The 10,013-nt window shown below is 51.7% G+C and overlaps 3 protein-coding genes across 3 annotated transcripts; all 3 read left to right on the plus strand.

Moving 5' to 3' along the window:
* Window positions 1–416: 416 nt before the first annotated feature.
* Spem3 (SPEM family member 3) lies at window positions 417–2,599 on the plus strand. Its single transcript, XM_076871399.1, has 5 exons — window positions 417–554; window positions 703–760; window positions 934–1,608; window positions 2,173–2,309; window positions 2,594–2,599. Exons 1-5 carry the CDS (start codon window positions 417–419, stop codon window positions 2,597–2,599), a joined length of 1,014 nt encoding a protein of 337 aa, XP_076727514.1.
* Window positions 2,600–3,278: 679 nt separating this feature from the next.
* LOC143410534 (uncharacterized) lies at window positions 3,279–4,496 on the plus strand. The gene has a single exon (XM_076871400.1). It carries the CDS (start codon window positions 3,279–3,281, stop codon window positions 4,494–4,496), a length of 1,218 nt encoding a protein of 405 aa, XP_076727515.1.
* Window positions 4,497–7,617: 3,121 nt separating this feature from the next.
* Window positions 7,618–9,248, plus strand: Tmem102 (transmembrane protein 102). Its single transcript, XM_076871865.1, has 2 exons — window positions 7,618–7,831; window positions 7,930–9,248. Exons 1-2 carry the CDS (start codon window positions 7,618–7,620, stop codon window positions 9,246–9,248), a joined length of 1,533 nt encoding a protein of 510 aa, XP_076727980.1.
* Window positions 9,249–10,013: the final 765 nt, after the last annotated feature.

A 10,013-nucleotide genomic window follows, 5' to 3' on the forward strand; every position in this document is an offset into this window, starting at 1 on the left:
TCAGTGGCCCAATGTAGGGCAAGATAAAGGCCAAGGCTCTTGATTCCAGTTAGGGCTCTGAGGCCAAGGTTTTCCCAGTCTCAGGAGTGGTCAAGGGGTAAAGGATTCTGGATTTTCTACTGAAACTGCAGGAATAATGGAAAGATGGAAGGAGGAGTGTTTGAGGGAGCTGAATAAACAAAGTTCAATGAGGCAATAATTGAGAAAGAGTGGAGGTACACTAGCCTCCAGGCTTAGGTTACTGGGACCTGGTTACCAGGAAACTCCACCCTGAGCCCTCCTTTTCCTCTGCCTCTCTCATTGTGTTCCAACCATCTACCCCTTTATGACTCAAGCCTTCTCCCCTCCCCCTCAAAGGAGTCTGTCTCTTAGTATGTGGGGGCCAGGGGGCCCAGGTAGTCCTGGGACCCCAGGCCATGGGTGAGCGAGTCTACTATGGAGCCCAGATGTGCTCTGGCACCAACCCCAGGAAGTGTCAGGACTTAGGAGATTCAATTCTTCTGATTCTGGGCAGCTTCATCTTGCTCAACGTGGGGATCAATGTGGTGATTCTGGTCAGGGCAGGGTCCGGGCAGCAGGGTTGGGACACTGGGATCTTGAAGGGACTGAAGTAGTGGGGGGTGGGGGCTGCTAGGATGTAGTCAGACAAGGACTTCAGAGCTTACCCTACTGCTGGAATCTCTCCTCTCCTGCTTTCCTCAGCTCTGGAAACATCTGAAGGGCTCCTTGCGGATTCTTTTCCATCATTTTTTTCCCAAAGGTAAGTGAGTCCCAGCATGAGCTCCAGCGATGTAGGTTTGTCACATTTTTTCTTATCTTCCTGTCCTTTTTCTCAGCCCTTCTGACACCCAGGCCTTGTTCCATCTCTCCTATCTGTAGACAAGCAACATGGTGGTCTAGGCAGCAGGCCCATGTATATGCGCTGCACCACAGATCCCAAGAATCTGTACTCAAGAATCTCTTCCCACTTTCATCGTCGCCCCAGCTTCCTGCTTGGTCATGCTAACCACCGTGACTCCTGGATACCAGATACAAATGATGAAAAGGTTTCTGGGTGCTGCTGGATGCCACCTCAATGTGGACATGCTGGGCTTCCCACGGAGGCTCAATGGGGATTGTGGAAGGAGGGGATGATGGGAGCTGGGGAGGCCTCTCAAGGCACAGCCTTGAAGACCCAGGCCTCCATGTTTCCCAGGCCAGAGATTTCCTCCCACTTCCTGAAGATGAGCAAGTTAGACATGGTATCAATCTGTTTACCCCAAGAGGGCAAGACTAAGGCCCTAGACTATGACCCAGACCATACCCCAGCCCAGGCCGGGACCCACTCCTTAGCCCATACCCCCGAGCACATCCCCATCCCGTCCCTGACCCACAACCCAGAGTATACCCATGCCCAGGCCCAGGATCTTGAGCATACTTCAACCCATACTCCACCAGCTCATGCTCCAGCCTTGATCCCAGCTTCTACTCCAGCCCCCAGCCAAGCCCATGCTGCAGCGGCTACCCCATCTCATGCTGCAGCTCCTACCCTCTCCCATGCTCCAGCTCCTATTCCAACCCCTACCCAGATCCCTACCCCATCCCATGTCTTAGCTCAAACCCCACCCCGTACACCACCTCCTACTCCAGTCCATACCGCATCCAGGGCCCTGGCCCAAAACCAAGTCCACATCTTAGCTCACACCGCAATCCAGGTCCACACCTCAGCACCACCCTCAGCCCAGGTCCCAGCCCCTCCCCCAACCCAGGTCCCACCCCCTTCCCCAGCCCAGGTCCCAGCCTCTTCCCCAGCCCAGGTCCCTACCCCTTCCCCAGCCCAGGTCCCAGCCCCATCCCCAACCCAGGTCCCAGCCCCTCCCCCAGCCCAGGTCCCAGCTCCCCCCCAAGTCCAGGCCCCAGCCCACACCTCTCAGTATACTCACTGTAAGGCTCTTATCCCTGAACACACCTCAGCCCACATCCCACTCCACATCCCAGCCCAGGTGCCTGCATATGCCTCAGCCTATTCCCAGGGTCACAACCCAGTCCACACCCCAGCGGAGGTTTGGACCCACTCCCAGGCCCAAGTACCTGAGCGCACATCAGTCCAAACCCCAGCACATACTCCAGTCCATTCTCATCAAATTCAATCCTCTGCCCATACTGGGATGCCTGTTCTAACCCCTGCTCCAGCATCAGTCACGGCCCCTCCGACCCGTGCTCCTATCCCTATCATCACCCCTACCCCCAACCTAACTCCTAGTCCTTCTACTCTGCCTGCCTTCGGCCCTAGCCTCTCCACTGGCCATGTGGTCTATGATGCCCGCAGGGTAAAGCAGAATGTTTTCCATAAGTGCAACCCTCAGAACTCTGGATATTCCAAGAAGAACTTTGGTACCCTCTCCAGGCCCCAAGAGAGGCAGGGCTTAGCAAGTTCTGAAACATCTGAGCATGTATCAAAGCAACATGGTGAAGACAGTGCCCAGCCTTCTGCAGGATCTATACTGGGCTATCTGGAGTTGGGGAACATGGAATGGAAGATATCAGATGATGGCAAAGACAAGAAACTCAGCCAGTCCAAGACCTTCCCTTACTGCAGCTTCCATCCTTGCAGTTCTGAGAAGAAAAACACAGATTTCCAGGCACCAATTTACCCCAAGATCTTGGTCTATACCCAGGATGTTGCACCTTCTAAACATTGCCTTCATTCTCCAACTAGTGCTCAGAGCTCTCTGACTACCATTCCTCCACCATGCACTCTTTCTCTGCCACTTGTTCCTCCCAAAACCTTTGTCCTTTCTCGACCCATCAACCATCAGAAGCCCTCCACCTTAATACAAGCACCCACCCTTCTCCCAACCTCTAAGTCTCCTCAGTCTCTCTCTGCTTCCCACTTCCCCATTCCTCCCCAGTTCTCTACCACTTCTCAATACTTGATCCAAACCCAGTCTCCTGAAATTCATGAGAATCCAAGCCGAACCCAAGATCCTGGCCTCCAGAGGACTCCATACCTTTCAAAAGACTCCAGAGTTCCCAGAAACCCAGGCCTTGTCCCAAATCCAGGCCTCCACAAGTTCCCAAACCATACTCAAAACCCTTGTCTCTGCAAGAATTCAAACCCTTCTCAAGACTCTGGCCTGCAAAAGAATCCAGGCATTGCCCAAGATTCTGGACTCCAAAGGAGCCCAGGTATTACTCAAGATAGGGGTGTCTTTAGGAGCCCATGTTACACTCAATCCTCCAGCTTCCACAAGAACATACCATGTACCCAAAATTCTAACCTTCAGAATTTGGGCTTTATGCAAGGCTCTGGTGTCTCTAGGAATGTTGAACCCAACCAAGACACTGTTGTCTGCAAAAATCAAGGTGTCTCCCAAACAACTGACCTCCAAAAGAGGCCAGGCCCTTCTCAAGATTCTAGAGGTTATAAGAGTTCAGGCAATGTCCAAGATTCAGGGGTCTACAGGAGCCTAGGCCAAGGTTCTAGACCACAGAAGAGTCCCTACTTTGTCCAAGACCCTGAACTTAACAAGAGCTCAGGACTTACCCAGGCATTTGGTCCCAAGAAGTGCCCAGGCTCTGTCCAAACCTCTGGCCTCAATAAGGGCCCGACCCAAGATTCAGGAGACTACAAGAATCTAGGCCTTATCCAAGACTTTGGACTCCGCAGGGTTCCAGGCCTTCCCCAAGATTCCAACTGCCGAAAGAGTCCAGGCCTTACCCAATCCACTGAAGCTGAAAAAAGATTTATCCTTATCCAAGATGCTGGAGTTTATAGGAACCCAGAACAAAGCCAAAATCCTAACCTCCACAAGTTCCAAAGAATTAATCGAGATCCTGGCCTACATAAGAACCCAACACTTGCACAAGACATTGGCCTCCTCAAGAATCCAGGACTTACCCAGGAATCTGGTCTCCTCAAGGATTCAGGCAATATCCCAAATCCTGGCCTCCCAAAGAACCCAAGCCCTACTCTATGTACTGACTCTGCCCAAGTCCTAGGCCCACTTCAGTCCCCAAAGCTAACACCATCCCTGAAGAAATCAATACATGAGATGGCTCCTCAGAAGGAGAATGCAGAACAGCATATATCATGTACTTCCACCCCAATCAATCAAAACTGCCCTTCCAAGATCCCCACTAACCTGCATACCTTCTCAGAAGTACCTGTACTAGTTGAGCTAAAGCCATCCTCCTGGCGAACAGACAGCCAAGGCTGGGTATACCGCCCTGTGGGTACAGTTTCTTCAGCTTTTCAGAGCTATCGCCAGATGTCAATGCCTCCCAAAATCAACAACAGACCTCACTACCCTGGACCAGGCTTCCGGGCAGGGCATGTGGTGTTTGATGCCCGCCAAAGACAGTTATCAGTGGGCAGGGACAAGTGTGAAGCTCTGTCTCCCAGGCGTCCCTGCCAAGAGGCACCCAACAACTTAGGGGAGACCATCAGAGAGTGGAGATATCAGAATGTGATGAGGACCTCAGACATACAGGGAACAAAAGCGCATCAGGAATAAAGAATCAAAGTGTTCTGTGGTTGTTTGACAGCATCTACCCTAGCCCTAGCTCCAGCCCTAAGTTTGACCACCCAGAGACAAATGGGTACTGGAACTGAGATGTCCTTGCTCCTCCATATCTATGTAGCCATGTTATTCTCCAGACCCTAAAGCTACATTTGCATTACAGTAACCACTAGCCAAATACGGCTATTAAAATGTCAAAAACAAATTTTTTCTATCTCATTTTTGTTCAAAAATACATAGGAAAAAATTCTCAAAGGGGGTATACACTTTAGAATTATCTAGGGTGGAAGTGAAGATTAGATCATAACTATATATTCTGCATAACTTTTTAAAAAATTTTTTATTTGTAATTGGACACAATATCATTTTTATTTTTATGTGGTGCTGAGGATCGAACCCAGGGCCTCACACATGCTAGGTGAGCACTCTACCACTGAGCCACAATCTCAGTCCCTCATTATAACTTCTGTATTATCTATTGTGTTCACAGAAGTACATCTTTTATTAATTTTTTTTGCAGGGCTAGGGATTGAACTCAGAGCTTTATACGTGCTAGACAAGCACTTACTACTGAATTAACATTCAGCAAAAAGTTAAGATTCCTCTGTCTCATAATCTACACTTTAAGTGCTCAATAGCCAACTATAGCTAGTGGCTACTGTATTGGAAAATATAAATCAAGGACATTTCCATTAGAAAATCCTGTAGAGAGCAATGCTTTAGAGTTAAAGGATTTCCCTTCCCTTTGTCATCCATCCCCAGCATCATCATATCATCATCATCATTTGGTACCAGGGATTGCACCCAAGGGTGCTTAACCACTGAGTCACATCCCCAGCCCTTCTTTATATTTTATTAGAGATAAGTTCTCACTGAGTTGCTTAAGGCCTCGCTAAGTTGATGAAGCTGGCTTTGAAATCACAATCTTCCTGCCTCAGCTTCCTGTCACTGGGATTACAGGCATGCACCTGGTCCATCCCCAACATTTTCAAAGCTCATAGTGCCCAGAGAACTTTGTTCTTGAGCAGGTAAGATGTAAGGATGCCAATGCCTGTTTACCCCAGACTATGTAAAACCCCTGCTGGCTTCTTGGGTCACAGTTGCATGTATGGAAATTTATGTCCCCAGGTTTGGGCTGTGTTTTAGTGTTCTTGATTCTCCAGTTGAATTCTCCTTCTCAGTGACTAGGAACTCCTGAGGTCTAGGTTTCCTAAATTGACCTCTGGTTTCAGGAGTTTCCTCCTTTACATGCCTCCACATTATCAATGTACCCCTGCTTATGCTATTGGACTTAGGCCTCTTCCACCCTGGAGACAGACTGTGGGCAGAAGAAATGTAAAAAGTCCTGGCCTGGCTGGGTGTGGTGGCACACACCTGTAATCCTAGTGACTTGGGAGGCTGAGGCAGGAGGACTGCAAATTTGAGACCAGCAATTAGCAAGGCCCTAAGCAACTTAGCAAGACTTTGTCCCCGCCCCCCCAAAAAAGGAGGAGGGAGCGGGGAGGGGGTATGGTGACTAAGAGGTAAAGCACCCCTGGATTCAATCCCTAGTACCAAAAATAAATAACTTGCCTGGCAATAAATCGGTCTGATCTGAAATATTATTCGTTTCCTATCTTTGTGTCTCATTATCCTGGCTCCTACTCCCATTTTGTGCTTAAATTGTGTTCTGGTCCCTTAGTCTGGTCCTTAGTAGCATAGGTTACTGAAAAGCAATTTCCTGACTTTGATTATTTTCCACTGCCCTGATCCATTCTAGCTATGAGTTTCCTCTGGACCTCATTTTCAATCCTAATAACCTTTATATGTGCACACAACTGTGAAATTCCAAAGTTTTTCCTACCATGACTCTCATATATCTGAGGTGGGCATCATTTTTATGTATCTTTCTCTGAATCAGATATCCATTCCTGCTTTAACATTTCTACCACTGATTTCAAGAAGATGCCTCTCCATCCAGGGAGACCCATTCCTGCCTGATTCACCCCTGACCTTGGACAAGTCATGTGCAATCTTTCTAAGCTGCAGTCTTTCCAACACCAAAATGAGGAAGTCATGATTTCCTGGAAGTGACCAGAGCTGCTGGTATGCAAGGATCCCTATTTCTCCCCAGGCCCTAAAGTGTGTCTATTCATTTCTGCTATTCAGATCCATCCAATTACCTTTCTACTCCAGATCCAAGGAATGTTTGTGTGGGATCCAACAGACACGATAATATGACTCCATAGAAACCACAACTTCCAGATTGGGTGTGTAAGTAATCCCAGTGTTTCGGGAAGCCGAGGCAGAAGAATCACAATTTCAAAGCCAGCCTCAACAGCTTAGAGAGGCCCTAAGCAACTTAGTGAGGCCCTGTCTTAAAATAAAAAATAAAAAACCTCGGGGGCTGGGGTTGTGGCTTAGTGATTAAGTGCCCCTGGATTCAATGCCTGGTACCACAATAAAATTAAAATTTTTTAAAAAAAACTACAACTTCCATAAGGCACTACTTCAGCGGAACGGGAATAGATGCAGGGGCATGGCTCCAACGCCCTGGTAGCGCGCAAAACAAACTACAACTCCCAGGGTAGCGCGAGATTTCAACCTGGTGAAACCAGTGATTGAACTCTCACGAGAGGCGGGACAAAGCCCGAGCCACCCCTACAGTCTACAGAAAGGGCGTGGTCGAAATTTAGGGGCGTGGGCATCCGGAAGAAGCTACCTGTTGAATCATTCTGTCCTGTTTCTTCCCCAGCTTTACAGCTACCCCTAGGGGGTAAGCTACAAACCAATAATCCTCTTTCGAAAAAGAGGTAAGGGGAGGTAGAGAAGGGGGTTGTGAAGCCCAGTTACTGCATGCTGTAGGAGGGGCCCAGTAGCTACTTTTCACCTGCTGAGTCAGGTGAACCCGTTCGCGAGGACGGGGACCTGCAGAGAAAGGGGCAAGGACACAAGAGGTATTTGTTTTGAAGACTAAACTTAGAATCCATCGTCTGCAGACCCGTTTGTGGACTGTGTCTGGGGCACTTGCTCGGCATCGGAAGAAGGGAAAAAACTGAAGCGATTTTTGGCAGCAAAGGAAAGGCCCGTCTAGGCTACCTCCTGTGTTTTCCCTATCCCCAAACGATAGAATAGCATGGCTTCAGCGGTCTGGGGAAGTGCGCCCTGGTGGGGCCCGCCGCCCCCAGCCCCAGCCCGGCCGCTCACGGACATTGACTTCTGTTCCGGGGCGCAGCTGCAGGAACTGACCCAGCTGATTCAGGAGCTCGGTGTTCAGGAGAGCTGGAGTAACGGGCCCAAGCCGGGAGCCGACCTCCTCCGGGCTAAGGACTTCGTCTTTTCATTGCTTGGTAAGTAATCCTTCTCGCCTGTGAGAATTCACAACCCTCCGCCTTGCCATTCCCCTCCCCTTCGGACGACGCCCTCACCATCCATTCTTTTCCCTTAGGTCTACTTTACCGCCAGGACCCCCGCTTTCCTCCCCAGGCAGAGCTCTTGCTGCTTCGTGGTGGGATTCGCGAGGGCTCCCTAGATCTGGGTCATGCACCGCTAGGTCCCTACAACCGGGGACCTCACTATGACGCTGGTTTCACACTCTTAGTGCCAGTGTTTTCTCTGGACATCACTGGGCCAGAACTGCAACTGGATCTGGAATCCTGTTCCGCAAGGCTCCGTCTCCCAGAGCTGGTGTGCGGAAATATGGTCCGGGAGGCATGGCAGAATTGTCTAGGGCCCCCAGTCCTAGGTGGATGTGATTTGATTAACCAAAGCAAAAGTGAAGGAAGTCCCAATGACCAGCAAAGCCCTGTGGACCAGCTGCACTCTTACGTTACTGAGCCAAAGCTGCAAGTGTTTATGGAAAAATCACCTAGTGACGTTTCAGAGCCAGAGTCTTATCAGCATGACGTCACCGATCTTGGTTCTCCGGCACCTTTGAAAGTACTAAGAAGTGACATCACCGGGGCAACCGTCGAATGCCCAGTCCCAAAGCCCGCAGAGACTCCGGAGGCGTGGCCCACATTGTGTCCCGCCCAGGTGGCTGCCTGGTTCTTCTCTACACTGGCTGCTGTCGCCGAGTCCTTGATCCCAGTCCCGGGGGCTCCGCGCCTACTCCACGCAGCTCGCCACGCGGGTTTCACCACGGTCCTCTTGGCAACGCCGGGACCCCCGCGCCGCCTTCTGCTTTTCGACCTGATTCCCGTGGTGTCCGTGACAGGCTGGCCAGAGGGGGCTCGGAGCCACTCGTGGGCGGGTCCGCTGGCCTTGGAGTCAGCCTCCTTCTACCTGGTCCCCGGAGGTGGCAACCGGCCGCCCGGCGCCTCTGACTGGCATCTCTGCTTCGCCCGCCAGGAGCTGGCGCTCAAGGCGCGCATACCCGCGCCACTGCTGCAGGCGCACGCGGCGGCCCAAGCGTTGCTGCGCCCGCTGGTGGCCGGGACCCGGGCCGCGGCGCCCTACCTCCTTCGGACGTTGCTGTACTGGGCGTGTGAGCGGCTGCCGGCACTCTACCTGGCGCGGCCGGAAAATGCGGGCGCCTGCTGCCTGGGACTGCTGGATGAGCTGGGCCGTGTGCTCGAGGCTGGGACGCTGCCTCACTATTTTCTCAGCGGCCCAAAGCTCTGTGCGGGAGAAGGCACAGCAGCCCTACTCAGGGCATTGGCCCAGCTCCGCGGGGACCCTGCCAGGGCCTTGCGTGAGGCAGTGGAGGAGGCCAAGGTTGCCCGCAAGGGGGGCGGCTTGGCAGGCATTGGGGGCGGAACCCATTAAAGACGCTACTCCTACCGGTGTAGAAAGTGTCTCCCTTGGTGATGAGACGTGGAGAACTGTTCGCCCCTTACATGAAGACAGATTGTGCCTGGGCCCAGTTTCTGTTCTAGAAGGCCTCCTAGGCGATTCCTCCCCATTCCCCCTCCCCCCATTCCCCCTCCCCCCATTCCCCCTCCCCCCGCCCCAACTCTGGCCTGATCATCCCCCTTCACCAAATCTGACCAGCATGCCTCCTGCCCAGATGCAACCTCCTGCAACCATTTCTCCCCAATTCTTTTGGCCTTTTCTCTTAGGAGTCAATAGAAATAGGAAGACTGTAGTTGCTGACAAAATGCAGAAAGGAGAGAGGTATGGAAAACAGGGAATGATCAATTTGCCACCCAAAAACAGAAGTATTAAAGAGGCTGGATTTCACCCCGGGGTAGATCTCACTGCCCTCCCCCATCTTTCAATTTCTTCCCCCACTTTCGTCATCCAGATCTGTCCTCACTTCCATCCCAGGCAGTAGGGTCCTGCTCCATTCTTCCGACTGCTATTCTATCTGAAACCCAACCTCTCTCCCACATCAGTGTTCGGCTCAGAATTCCTTATCGTTCCTTCTCTGAACCCCAAGACGTGCGGCCTGGCTTTGACTCCGCCTGCCTCTGATACTCCCCTCTCCTGGCCTCCAAGGAACTCCAGGGTTCCGTTCGCCCAGCTTCACCACCCCCCTCGTTCCTAGCGTCTCCGCCCCCTGCCCCGCCCCCGGGCCGGCTCTTGGAGGAG

This window comes from Callospermophilus lateralis, chromosome 11 (genome assembly GCF_048772815.1).
Source record: "Callospermophilus lateralis isolate mCalLat2 chromosome 11, mCalLat2.hap1, whole genome shotgun sequence".
Taxonomy (NCBI): domain Eukaryota; kingdom Metazoa; phylum Chordata; class Mammalia; order Rodentia; family Sciuridae; genus Callospermophilus; species Callospermophilus lateralis.